General features: G+C 38.7%; 1 protein-coding gene across 2 annotated transcripts in view; it reads left to right on the top strand.

Annotated features, from left to right (window-relative positions):
* Positions 1–15110, top strand: part of LOC150080635 (scm-like with four MBT domains protein 1) — a 179521-nt gene that overhangs the window by 31268 nt on the left and 133143 nt on the right. For both annotated transcript variants that reach the window (XM_090381944.1, XM_090381943.1), the window contains one exon: positions 6772–6860. In XM_090381944.1, coding sequence (XP_090238070.1) covers positions 6772–6860 — 89 coding nt within the window. The remainder of the gene's footprint in view (positions 1–6771; positions 6861–15110) is intronic.

Consider the following 15110-nt stretch of genomic DNA (forward strand, 5'->3'; position numbering starts at 1 on the left):
AAAATATTTAATATTCAAATATTTGCACATATAAAATATTCTGCATTGCATACGTATAATTATGTGGTAACTACTTGCATATCAAAAGTAAATTTAAAATTCCAATTAAAATAATGAATTTAATTTAATTGATGAATTTAATCATGAAAAATGTGTAAATTTTGAGTTGAACTTTGGCCCTCTTCCAAATAAACTAAAAGGGGTATTAATTTTAAATCCCCCGCAGCGTTACAACCAACAATAAAGTCAACCGATCCTTCGCCGCTTTGAAACCTGGCATGTTTTTTTCTTCTTTCAATATGAAACTTCTTTTTAACATAGATGAAGCAGGACTTTTCCACAAAAGTCCTGCTTCATCTATGTTAAAAACTTGTTGAGAAGGATAACACATAATACCCCTCTTCAATAATTTTAACAAGTTCTTTTTTGAAAGTTTCGGCTCCTTGATCTGCACTTGCGGCTTCTCCCTGGATTTTAAATCTAATCAACCAGCCCTTACCAGTTTTAAATGGTTCCACATTTTTTTTTTTTAGGTGAGTTTTCTTCAGATCATCATATTGGCTAATCTCTTTCTCTCTCTCGCTTTTTTTTAATATTTAACTTAACTGAATTCTGCATTGGAATATTATCTTCAATAAAATTAGTCTTTCCATTTCAATCCTAATAGCCGGCCTAGCCCTAGTTGCTTGCAGTGGAACAGCTATCTTTCCCGCTGCAAAAATTAATTCTTTATTTTTTTATAATTGTTCTTACAGTTAAAGTTGCAAGTCCTAAATTATGGCACACATCCGTTTGTCGTTGACCGGAATCGATTCGCTTCAAAACGTCTAATTTAATTTTCAAATTCAGTCTTTTTCTTACATTTATAGTCTTCGTACTGCGCCCAGACGTTGTTGCTTTTTCATTCCTTTCAGTCATTATTAGCTCTTCGAAAATGTAACTGCGTTGGTTGAATTAATTACGATACAATGTTCAAGTAAACTTTCCGTTACGCACGATGTCTAAACTTCGGATAAATGCATATAACGCAAATATTACAAGCAATATACTTGATCATTTTTTAAAATGTTGATCTCGGAAGTACGTAACAAGTCACTGTACTGAAACTAAATTAGCGTGCGAGAAAATTTCACTGAGCGTGGGAAAATTTCTCAAGTCGGCGTGGGAAACGTTTTAATGCTGTTTTGATATTCATTTTCAAGCTATCGACTCCATCAAATGAAACGATTTCGTTAATATGTCAAAAATGTAATCTGTAAAAGAGCGTTATAGTGATCTGTGACAGCGTTATAGTCAGATACGGGTTATAATATAAGAACAGCGTTATAGCGAATCAGCGTAAAGCGAACCGCGTTATAACGGGGGCCTACTGTACAGATTATTCTGGGACGTTTTGTAGCACTTTTACATCACTTCTTCAGTGATGTAAAAACAGCAGAACCAGTAAATTATGATTTGATTTATAAAAGTTAATTTTTAATTATACATTATTACCCATATAATTTGATTAACAAACAGTTATTTCAGATTGTAAGTAATAGCATACAATCAAAAATCAGAGCCCAAAACATTTTGGGCTCAAAAATTTGCATTTTTCTTAGTGCTGTTAAATATTTTTTGTTAATAAACTAGTTAATCAAAAATATTTCTTTCCCAGAAATCAGACATTATAGCAAAATTAAGGTCATATTTGAACAGTTTAACCTGTAATATATGGATCAAAGTAATGCTTGCACTCACCTCAAGAATTCTTGTTTGTCGCTGTAACAGCCAATGTTGGCAAGATGTTCTGAGGGTAGTAGCATTTCAAATGATTGTAAAGATAAAGCTAGAGAAACAAGCCTAAATAACTTCAATGAGTGTGTCAGGGTAGTAAACTATAGAAGAATACTTAGTCTTAACTGTGTTTACAGTAATGTCAGGAGTGTTGTCAGTGAATTGGCTGAATTCGAACTCCTGGTTAGGGCAACTAATGCTAACATCATAGGCGCCTCCGTAGCCAGCTGGGAAGGAGCAGCAGTGCATAGCACACGCTTCTTGATTAGACCGGGGTTCGAGCCCATCACCACCAAATACGGAGAATGCGGAAAGGTCAGGGAATGACCACCGCATATTCCCGGAGCAATATGGCCTTAGTTGCTAATGCTCCTAAAAACCAAATAACAACAACAACAACAGCTAACATCATAGGGCAAACAGAAATGTAGTGCCATCTGGAAATAATTGGGGATGACGATTTCCACTATGGTATGTATAATGTATTTAGGGAAGATAGAAGGGGGTGTGGTGTTGTGCTTCTTATCAAAAGACTTCTTCACAATCCTCTGGTCTGTATTTGCAGACCAGAAGATTGTGACGAGTATAATGAGCTTTTACATGCAGATGAAATGGGCAAACAAGTGTGAACTTCTTATTATGGGTGACTTCAGTCTTCCCCTAATTGATTGGAATAAGTGGGAGGGAAACTTACCAGGGGAACAAAATTTTTTTGTAAACTAGATTATTTGTACCAGCATACTAGAGAAAATACTAGGTGTGAGAATATTCTTGACCTCATTACTCAACATATCACTAAAGTACAAGAATCATTGGCATGTAGTGATTATGCTATCATTAGTTGGAAGACAAAGAAAGATGTTGCAGTAGTTAAAGGTAAAGGCATGGGTTTTAATTTCAGAAGAAGTGACTATGGCAGTTTATGGCTATATGGCATATATATTAATTGTGAGAATTGCAGAGGGAAGGCAAATACATTTGAATTATGGAATGTCTATGAAGCAAAAATCACAGAAGCCATGAATGCATATATATTTAGCCTCAGGGGCTCACATCTGGTGAGTATGGGCTTGGCACACCCAGGGTCCTGAGCTGGATATCACCATTCACCATTCTTCTCTTTTCTCTTCCTTGGTGATTCCCCCCCCCTCTCTCACACACACACACACACACACACACACACACACACACACACACACACACACACACACACACACACACACACACACACACACACACACACTCAGGGTAACTCAGAAAAGTTTTTTTGGCTGGTGTAGCAAAAGCTTCAGGCTCACACCATATGGCTAATGATGATGATGATAATATACCATAACAAAATTTTGCACGAGAAGGATGCCAAAATGGAAGAATACGGAACTGGCCAGTCTGATCATGTAGAAAAAGCATGAAAACATTACAAAGTGAGGCTGAGCCATGTGAAATTAGTGACTTCAGAATTACTGATGACTGTTTATTGGAAAATCTTTTGAGCAGAAAATGGCAAGTAAAGCTCATGGAGTTGATGGCATATACCCAGTAATTTTGAGGGGGATGGCCAGAGACAGTAAGACGAAACAAATGGCCCTCAGTCCCCAGTGGCTATCACTCCCCCTCTTACAGCAGCAAGAGGATCAGAGTGGAAGCAGAGGATGCTAAGAATCTCTGGGTACGACCAGGCTGCCATGCATGGAAACTGAACTTGGCCTGCTACAATGTAAGATTGCTCATCGGTGAAGACAGGATATTAGAGCTGGAAAAGGAATTAGAAAATGCGAATTGGAATATCATCGGTTTGGGTGAAACAAGAAGAAATAAATCACTTCTAAGTTTATCAATTAGAAATCTGTTGTACACAAATGGAAACAGTGAAAGGAGTGAAGGTGAAGTTGGCTTTCTGGTCCATAAAGATATAAAAAACAACATTTTGGAATTCAAAAGTACATCACCAAGGGTGCCAAGACTACTACTCAGGATTTCTAAGAGGTATAAACTAAAGGTTATGATTTATGCACCAACATCAAGCCATGATGATAAAGAGGTTGAAGAAATGTGCACCGAAATTGAGTCTTCCAGATGAACAGAAAACTCACTACACTATCATTATGGAGGACTTCAATGCTAAGGTTGAAAAGAGACAAAACAGCGCAGAAAGGAGAAGCATAGAAAATTTTGGAATTGGTGAAAGAAATGAAAGACTTGTAGAATTTGCAGAATCTCGAGGAATGTCAGTAATGACCACTTTTTCAAGAAAAGGGTGAACAGAAAGTGGACGTGTAAGAGCCCAAATGGATTAACAACTAATGAAATCGACTTCATCCTCACTAACAGAAGATATATCGTGAATGATGTTACTGTCCTGAACAAGGTAAATGTTGGAAGTGATCACAGAATGGTAAAACGCACACTTGATATAGATGTAAGAAAAGAAAGGAAAAAACTGACTTGAGTAAATAATACGAAGGTATTTGAGATAACAGAAGAGGAGAAAAAGCAGTATGCTGGAATTTAAGAACAAGTTTGAGCTTTTGCAGACTGCTCAGGATGACGAGGAATATTACAACTTTCTGAAAGTGATAAAGCCCAAGAAACCTATAGGTAAAAAGAAATCCAAAGAAGGAAAAATTAGTCAAGATGTACTAAGACGACAAATGAAGAGCAAGAAAAACACCAATAAGGAAAAAATTGAGTATACTGAGTTATGCAAAGCCATTAGAAAGAGACTCAGAGAGGACATAAGAAGATTTAACACAAGAAAAGTAGAACAAGCATTAAGGGAAAACAAAGGACTTAAATCAGCAGCCATGAGCAGTAATACAGAAAGACAAATGATACTGAAACTGAAGAATAGCAATGGTGTACTTATAAATAGCAGAGAAGGCATAATTCAAATAGCAGAAGACTACTATAAAGAGTTATACAAGGAGTGAGGGAATGGTGCCAGCAGTGGGGAAGATGGATCACAAATTAGTAACAAATTAGTAACTCTTTAAGGGTGACTTTAACAGGCTTCAAGAATAGTCGGAGAAGTGGCAGCTATGTTTTATTTAGTAGAATGCAAGGTCTTGCACTTTGTGGAATTGAATTAAAAACTGTAGAGGACCAGAGGGACCTGGCAGTTACCTACACAAACATGAGAGGTATTAGAACCAATAGTACTTAGTACTGTGCTTGGGCTGGAGGTTGAAAAGACAAGAGAAGATATTTGTTGACATTAGCCTTGAACTGCTGTAGACTAATTTTCAGGAAATATGTATGAAGAATGGTTGGTCCAGAAAACTGCAGTTGAATGAATAAACGAGGAAGACGAAAAGTTGGTTCTGTGAGTTTGAAGTAGGACAGTAAATGGATGTTGGCTGGTGGCGGCACATGTTTGGACTGTTTTGAAAGAGAGAGAGAGAGCGGGAATTATAGAAGTCAATTCAGAAGAACAGTGTCCATGGAAGTATCTGTAGAAAAGGCATGCAGCAGAAACTGTATGTCTATGAGACAGTGAGTGGAGAGACTCTGTTAGAGATGAGTCATTAATTAACCTAACTGCCCTCTTTGAATGGAATCTAGAGATTTTGGGGGCACTGCCCCAGATGTGGGAACAATATTCCATGGTAGGGCAGATTTGCAATTTGTACAGAGTGAACAGCTGTTTGGAAGAAAAGTAACGCTGAGAGCGAAAGAGAAAACCAAGTTTTTTAGATTTCAGAGGAAGTAATATTTGTAATGTTGTTGTTGTTATTTGGTTTTTAGGAGCATTAGCAACTAAGGCCATATTGCTCCGGGATACACGGTGGTCATTCCCTGACCTTTCCGGTGTACTAACTAGTAGCCAGCCTGTGAACACCGTTTTAGAGCTGTACTCTCGAAATGTAAGGAAGATTGGATCTCGCCATGATGTCCATCATAACCTCAAAGTCATCAGTCATACTGCATGATGAATGAGATGGGGAAGGGTTGACCAGAGCTTAGCTCTGGAGACTAAACATGGGTTCCACCAGTTCAAGCCTCCAGTAAGCAAAGTGGTGGTATTGCACCGGTTGATGAGAGTCATCTACCATCTAGTATTGCCTGGTAACACCGAGGGGTGGCATTTCTCCAAGTGGTGTGGGTGCCACACGTTGATCACCCACAGTGCTTGTGCATGGAGTTTATACCCAGGATTACTATAAGTCCTGCCATCGTGAAGATGCAAGCAGAGGATTTGGCTGTCACAGACCGTCCAGACTTTGCCAAAATTGGGTCCACTTGACTGGAGTGTCACCTGAATATCAGTTCCATCAGCATTTTAGACTCCCAGGTAGCAAGTACAGCTTATCTGGCATATCTGAGAGAATGTCTGTGACAACCTTCATTACTGGAACAAGTTGTCTTTGCAGGTAGTTGAGGATGACAATTTTAAAAAATTCAAAGGGTAAACGTTAATGGTTACCTACATGAGAGAAGTACATAATTTGTATTTTCTTATGTGCTTTTTTTTTTTTTCTTGTGGAGCAAAAGCCTTGCACTATATAGCGATACTAATGTTCCAAACTATAAAATATGTTTAATTAACATTTTTTTATTATGAGAAAAAATAAATATATATAAATTTGTTGGCTAGAACAAATATTTATTGTTCCAATTTGGTTGAAAAAAAATAAAAATAAAAAACTGGTGAGTGTAGATAACCTCATCAGCAGGTTTGGTTGTGTGAGTTTTTTTTTTTTCCCATGAGTTGAACAAATTAATTGAGGTTCTTCCTTTGAAATATTTCCTTCTGAATCTTGTCTGTAATGTATTGGAACTTTTCTAGCAATAGTTTCTGCAAGAAAGAGTAGAAAAGTATTAGTGAAATGCAGATATACGATTGGATTTTGCAGATGGAGGGTGGTTACCTTTAGTTAATTATTAAGAATTAAATTGTTTTATAAATTTAAACTTCTGAAAATGAAACTAGAAACTTTCTCCTTATTTTCTTTTATCCTTTTTTTTTTTTTTTTTTTTTTTCCCTCTCCTTGTTAGCCATTGAAGAAAAGCATAAAGAATGGAAGTCATTGTTGGATAATGAATATCACAGTACTTTTACTATACCATTACACTGTGTTGAAGGGGTAAGAATTTTAGAATTTAGTTTGTTATACCATTATGATATTTATATGTGCTTGGTTTATAATTATGTGTATACTCTTACTGACTTTCCCAAAATTACTATTTCCTTGTGAAAAGACCACAGGTTCAAACTTAATTTGTTCATGTGGCTGATGTTATACCGTGAAAATATAAAAAGAAATATTTATTTAGTGATAGAATCAAAACTAATTACACCAGATTAATTAGCAATGAGTTTCTTTAACAAAACTAGGTTAATTAGATTCTAGAAAATTCAAACCATTGTGCCTGTGTTCAAGAGGCAAACATTTACAAACAAATGTCATACAGTAGCTAAAGTCAGGTATACAGCCATCTAACATAATTACAGTCCATTCCGGTTATTTGGGACACATCGGGACTAGTGCATTTTGGCCCGATTAAGTGGCTGCCCCAATTATCCGAAGATTCACGTAAATAGTTAAAAATACACTGTACCCCACCCCTTTACAATTGGTTCATTGTACAATCAAATCACGATACGATGGAATCACCATAGTAAAGTACCGTTCACTATACAATGTGCAATAAGCGCCGGTCATTGTGATTACATTTGTGAATTTAATTTTAATTCTATTAAACAGCGATTCTAATTAGCAAAAATAGGAGAATATTATCCACAGGCTATAAAAGCAAAGATATATTAAGCACAAATTTATTACCTTACCAATTAAAAAACTAAATGATACCTGAAAATTGGAAGAATTAATACATACTGTCTGCTGATGAAGCTAGTGCGAGCCAGACGTGTTCAAAGCCGCTAAGTGGATTTTTCTTATTTTTTGATTTGAAATTATTGTTTTTCTAAAACTTTTGATTTAAATTTAGTAGTATAGCATTATTTTGTGATTTTCTGATTAATCTGGTGTATTTATTCTTTACTCGGCCTTGTAATTGTATAAAAGTATCGGTAAGGGTATCAAATCCACGTGTTACAAGTTGCAACTCCGCTGAACGAGAATTTTTTTAGCCATATTTAGCCGCTTTGTTGAATATTTTTTACATTCAATTATTTTCTGTAAGTAGCTTATAGACCTAGTAAGGATCGTAAGTTATTCTGAATTGAGGCAGCGAGATTTGAAAGTTCATTAATACTTAAGTGTCCGTAGATTTACCGTTGGTAATTGCTGCCTTTGTCATACGATACGTTATATACCGAACTAGATAGCATTGGTATAGTATGGGTTATGCCGACCGGGCCAGCCGAGTGGGTAAAGTACCTGCCCGGCAACCCAAAGGTCGCGGGTTCGATTCCCGCCTCGGACTTGGATCAAAGTACTGCGAAAACCTTGGGAGGTGCAATATGGCCACAGAAGCCGATGCGCCAACAACTACCAAATCAAAAAAAAAAAAAAAAAAGTATGGGTTATAATATTGTCAGTTAATCGGTAGAATCTATTAAACTTGTTGAACTTCATTGTCAATTAAATTGTACTTTTAACTAAATACATATAACGACTTAGATTACAAACGTAACATAATTAATTAATACATAACTGATACGGAAGTTATATAAAGGGAACTCGTAGATAATTAATTCTTGAGACTAAAAATATATATACCGTTATAACTGTGTTGGGATACAAGTTTAGGGTTATAATTTTGAACTGAAATTGAAATTAACAGAAATCATGACTCAGACCAAAGCAGCAAAGCAAAAGGCTCAAGCTAATGGAAGTGCTGTGGCTCAGAGGAGAACTAAGGGGGGCAGTTGCCTTCTGAATCACAGCCTTTTAAAATGCACTGATTGCATGATGTTTGTGGAGCATTCAGGTACGGACATGATATTGCCATGGGGGATATCTTTGTGTGTGTGCGCGATGCAAGGAGTGTATCGAAATCAGGCAACAACTCAGCGTTGTTATGGGCCTATATGAGAGCTTGAAGGACAGGGGGAATGCCCTCGAAGGAACTAAATTGAGGGGCCCATTGAGCTCTCAGCTGCCCACATCAACGCCAGAGTTTGCACTTGGTCATCACTCAACACAGCGGCAAACCCCGAAGCAGAATGTGCTGGTCCCACAGGAAGTAGTAGTTGTTTGTGACTCTATTGTCAGGGAAACGGGGAACATGCTTTGTAAAAAGGATAGGTGGAACAGGACCAGGGTATGTGTGCCAGGAGCAAAGGTTGATGACGTTGTAGAGCGGATATCATCTTTTAAGGGCACAAAAGGTGATATAGTTGTACACGTTGGCACTAATGATATCAAGAGTAGGAGACCGGCGCAATTACTAAACAAGTACAGGTCACTGTTGAAAAAAAGCCGTGATGTAGGGTTGAAATTGAAAGAGTCTACAATTCTGCCCAGACACGATAGGAGGGAGTATATGATGAGAGCCTTGTCGATCAATTCGGCCCTGGAAAGATTGTGCAAGGCTCAAGGGGTAGAATTTTTTTTAGCCTGGACTGTACTTGTTAACAGGAGAGACTGCTTCTACAGGGATGGAATACACTTAAATAGAAAGGGTGCAAGAATATTTGCTGATGCTATCGAGGCAGTGTTAGGTGGGTCGGAAAACTTCTAGCTTGGGGGGAGACAAAGACGAATAGATTAACAGTAGCCACTGGCAGAGGTGAAAGAGATTCTTGCACTGCTACTATTGGAATGAACAGAAGCCTGAAAAACAAGATGCAGGATATTTCAGAGACTGCTGGGAGTCATTGCAGTACAAGTAAACACATGGGTTGTGTTAGGGTAGCTAAGAATAGAAACAGGTGCATGTATACTTGCATGTACACCAATGCTAGGAGTTTAGTAAATAAATTTGATGAATTTGAGGTATTGCTCAACACATCAAAGGCGAATATTTTTGGGATATCAGAGACGTGGTGTCACACAGATATAAGGAATGGAGAACTGGAATTTGGGGAGTACGTCTACAGACAGGATAGGAAGGGAGGAGGGGTTATGCTATTAGTTAAGAAACATATAAAATCCAAGGAAGTGAAGCCAGTCGACATCACTGGACAGTGCAGTGTCAGTTTGGTGTGACATAAGCATTGGAAGATCAAAATTGAGAGTAGGAGTGTGTAGGCCTAATGACTCTGATGAGTATAATAAGAAACTGTACAGGGAAATAGAGTGGGCCAGTAAATCAGAGAGTGTTATAATGGGGGATTTTAATTTCCCAGATATTGACTGGGATTTGGGGGCTGGTCACTCACACACTAGCAAGGCTTTTGTGGATTTATTGGATGATTGTTTTCTACATCAGCATGTTCAGGAGGCAACTAGAGGGAGTAACACTCTTGATTTGATTATCAGTAGTGATTCTTCATGCATTAAGAATCTGCAGATAAATGAACCACTAGGTGGCAGTGATCACAGTGTGCTGAAGTGGGATTTACTCAAAGAGGTAACTACCATTACGGGTAAAGGGAAGGGTTATTGCTTTCGTAAAGGCGACTACGATGGACTGAGACAGTATTTAAATTCTATACAGTGGAACCAACTGACGATTTTACCAACAGCAAATTCAAAATGGGAAGCATTCAAAGAACTTATCTTGGAAGCTACTAGGCTTTACATACCAACTAAGAAATATTGTTCAAGGTTTAGGCCTAAATGGATGCCAGATGGACTAGTGAGACATATGGCAGAGAAGAAAAATGCATGGGATACATACAAATTAACACGTGTCACAGAAGCCTATGATAGATATAAGTTGATCTGTAACCAAGTTGCAAAGGAGGTTAGGCAGGCGAAGGCAGATTACGAGAAATCTTTGGCAAGGGATGCAAAGAATTCTTTACTTATGTAAACTCTAGGAGGAAGAAGATGAATCAGATTGGTCCACTTGATATCAATGGGTCAACTGTTGATGATCCTGCTCAGGTAGCTAACAAACTAAAGAACATTTTGCATCGACATTCACACATGAGTTATTCAGCGAGGGGAATGCCAGAGGTGTATTCTGGCAGTAAGCTAAAGTCTTGTAATAACTGAGAGTAAAGTGGAGGAGAAATTGTTGAAGATAAAAACAAGAAAGGCACCTGGGGTGGATGGGATCTATCCAGTTATATTAAAGGAGGCAGTAAAGGAAGTAAGCAAACCCTTAGCCATAATTATAAGAGCTTCCTTGGACTCAGGGGAAGTACCCATGGACTGGAGATGTGCAAATGTGACCCCAATTCACAAAGGAGGATCAAAGGGCGACACAAATAATTATAGACCTGTTAGTTAACTTCTGTTCCTGGAAAATTAATGGAGGCACTGGTTAAAGAAGCACTGCAGGATCATCTACACAAGACTTCAGTCATAGCTCAGGCACAGCATGGTTTTGTTAAGGGGAAGTCTTGCCTGACCAATTTGATTGGATACTATGATGCAGTCACAAAAGAACTGGATGCAGGGAATAACTTTGATATTATATACTTGGATCTTAGAAAGGCTTTTGATACTGTTGCACATGGAAGACTGCTGCACAAATTGGAGAAGTGTGGCATTGGAGGCAAATTGCTGCTATGGATAAAGGGGCGGTTGAGGGGGAGAAGACAGAGAGTGGTAATCAATGGACACTGCTCATCGTGGACTAATGTTATTAGTGGAGTCCCTCGGGGTTCAGTATTGAGTCCATTATTGTTTTCTGTATTTATAAATGATATTGATGATGGTATATCAAGCTTAATGTCCAAGTTTGCAGACGATACGAAGGTTGGCAGGGTTGTCAAGGACACTACTGACACTATGCTACTGCAACAGGATCTGGAAAGGTTGAGCAGATGGGCTGAGAGGTGGCAAATGAAGTTTAACATTGACAAATGTAAAGTACTACATGTGGGAAACAGCAACCCCAGAGCAACGTATCAACTCTGTGGTACTACACTGACAGTGGTAGAGAATGAAAGGGACCCGGGGGTGGTTGTGCAGGCAGATATGAAGTTCTCTGAGCAGTGCAGACGGGCTGCAAGAGTAGCTCATGGTGTATTGTCAATGATATATAGGAATTTTTCTAGCAGGGATAAGGAGGTGATTATTCCCTTGTATAAGACAATGGTCAGGCCATACCTTGAGTGCTGGATACATTTCAAGAAGGATGTAGAGCTGTTGGAACGAGTACAGAGTTGGGCAACAAGATTGGTGAATGGAACAAAGGGGTGCTCTTACGAAGAAAGGTTTAAGTTTTGCGAATTACAGTGTCTGGAGACTAGGCACCAGCGAGGTGATCTGATAGAGGTGTATAAAGCCTTGAATGGTTTGAGCATGCTCATTGCTGATGGGATTCTTCCTCTTGCTCAGAATAATCACCTGAGAGGGCATAAATTCAAATTGAGGAAAGACAGATGTAGGATAGACGTGTGGTTATTTGCCTTTAGCCAGCGGGTGGTTGGTTGGTGGAACAGACTTCCATCCCTTGTTGTGGAAGTTGATAGCCTAAATAAATTTAAGGCTCAGCTGGACAGGTATTTCGAACGAACAGAGGGGTGAAGTGGAAGTGGTGTTTTTTTTTTTTTTTTGGCCGATCTGCATAAGCTTGCTTTCTTGCATCAAATGCCTCTACTAATGCTAATGTACATACGAACTAGTTGACATTTGTGGGTCGGGGTTAAAATTTAAAACAGTAAAAAAGATAAGCAATCAATAACAAAGAAACACGGCACACACACACAAATTGCACATAACACAATACACACAAGTGAGAACAGAGTAATGAGTTACAAAGCTTTAAAAGTAGGAATGAAGAGAAGATCTGAAAATGAATTTTTTTATATGATTGAAGATTTCATGGAAGTGTAAACACATTTCACCATAATAACCCACAGAATTCCAGCTGTCGGTGTTATCTCAAATTCAGTAAGATCGAGTTTACTGTCTGTTTATGATAGATTTCACTAACAGAAAAGCCCAATAAACAGGTGACTGCTAATTGTTTTTATTGTTTTATGGTTGTGACCTCTAAAATTTCGACCGAACCACGTGGTACCGTCGGAGACAATCGTAGGGTAATCTCCAGTGCTGCGGTCTCCTGCCCCGATTAAACGGCATTTTGTCCCAATTAAGCGAAGTAAACCCTGGCTATTTTCTCAATTGGTTTCTGTTTTTTAAGATTTGCCCCAAATAAATGGCTGCCCCGATTAACTGGTGGCCCAAATAACCGGAATCCATTGTATCAAAATATTTGTTCAAAAAATTCTCTAAATAGTATAAAGTAAACCAAGTTCTAAAGCATCCCTAATTATTTACCTTAGTTTAAAGCAGTTTCAGAAAAATGCAGTTGCTCCTAAGCAGAAATAATCTTAAGAAATTCAACTTAATATAAACAGGGTGATTCACTACCAGTGCGACAAATTTGCAGGAGGTGTATGGGGCACAAAGACAAATCGGAATCACATAGCATTGCAGGGTCCGAAATGCCTTCGTCATGCAGTAGAGGACGTTGAACGGGAGGTCGTGTGAACAGCGATCCCGCTGGAAGTCAGCATTTGCGAACCGGTTCCTGAGACAGTAGGATGGACGAGTATTCAAACGTTGAATTGGCCGACATGCAACTCGCGTATGGAGCTGCGGACTATAACGGCCGCGCCGCTCTGTACTTGTACCAGGAACGTTTCCCACACAGGCGTGCTCCTCATCATACGATTTTCGCATGTGTGCACAGAAGGTTACATGAGACTGGTTGTTTCACGAGAGGTACCATGAATCGAGAGCGAATGACGAGGACGCCAGACAATGAGGAGAATGTCCTACGTCTTGCAGAAGGCAATCAGAGTACAAGTACTCGCATGATAGGCCAACGATTGGGTATTTCCCAATCCACTGTATGGAGGATACTGTCAACAAGCCAAATGAGTTCATACCATCTGCAACGCGTCCAATCATTGGAGCCTATGAATTATCCACTCCGGAGGACTTTTGTTACTTGGTTTCTTCAACAGAAACGGTTCGAAAATGCTGACTTCCAGCGGGATCGCTGTTCACGCGACCTCCCATTCAACGTCCTCTACCGCATGACGAAGGCATTTCGGACCCTGCAATGCTATTTGATTCCAATTCGTCTTTGTGCCCCCTACACCTCCTGCAAGTTTGTCGCACTGGTAGTGAATCACCCTGTATATCTCTGTTTTGAGCAGTTATTAATTTAAGTGACATACAGAGCTTGTCTCCACTTTAACTCATTTGATTAGTGTGTGTGTGTGAATGATTTGGTTTTTAGGAGCATCAGCAACTAAGGCCATATTGCTCCGGGGATATGCGGTGGTCATTCACTGACCTTTCTGCATCCTCCGTATTTGGTGGGCACGGGCTCGAACCCCGGTCTAATCAAGAAGCGTGTGCTATGCACTGCTGCTCCTGCCCGCCCACCTGGCTATGGAGGTGCCTGTGTGTTAGAGAGAGAGAGAGAAAGAGAGATGCTGTGAGCTTTATAAGTGTTTAAAAGTGTGTATCATTGAAGTTTCCATTTTTTTCTGTAGAATTAAAATTGCTGTAATTTTTTCAACATGAGGGCTTTCATGCATGCCACATACATCAATAAACAGTTTTCATACCATTTTTCCAAGTAAAATTTATCATTGAATTAATATTCTAAATATATAGCTATAGACAAGCTATAAACCACAGCTTCTTTTCTTTTATCTTTCATTCCTCTGTTGCTTTAAGCTGTTTTTAAAATTACTAGCCATCACACAGGTGATTGCCATTTAACTAGGTAGTGAATTTCTGGATATTGTACATTCCTGCCTTTTACTTCCATTGACTCCATTTTAATTTCTCTTTGATTAGCTTGGACCTGTAGAACTAAATTAACTTCAGTGGTTTTACTGAACTATTAAATATAAAGCTTTGATGACTTGGAGGAGGTGCCTCCAGTCATTTGCTTACACTGCTGGGGGGTACATGTCACAATGCTTTTTCGTTTTTATTTTATGGTTTTACTATATTTGAATATTGTGTGTCTTGCAGTATACAGGTAGCAATATTACACCTTCCTAACAATTTTCCCTAATTGTAGCATTTACTTATTTTATGGGGAGAGAGAGAGGGGGAGAGAGAGAGAGAGAGAGAGAGAGAGAGAGAGAGAGAGAGAGAGAGAGAGAGAGAGAGAGGGGGGGAGAGAGAGGGGGAGAGAGAGAGAGAGAGAGAGTCTTTTTTATAATAGTTCTGTAGCCATAACCGTATTTGTGTAATTGTAATAATGTCATTTTTACAAAAATTATATAATTGTTGGATAATGAATATCACAGTACTGTTACTGTGATATTCATTATCCAT

The sequence above is a fragment of the Mastigoproctus giganteus genome, chromosome 9 (assembly GCF_048544385.1).
Source record: "Mastigoproctus giganteus isolate SK-2022 chromosome 9, ASM4854438v1, whole genome shotgun sequence".
Taxonomy (NCBI): Eukaryota; Metazoa; Arthropoda; class Arachnida; order Uropygi; family Thelyphonidae; genus Mastigoproctus; species Mastigoproctus giganteus.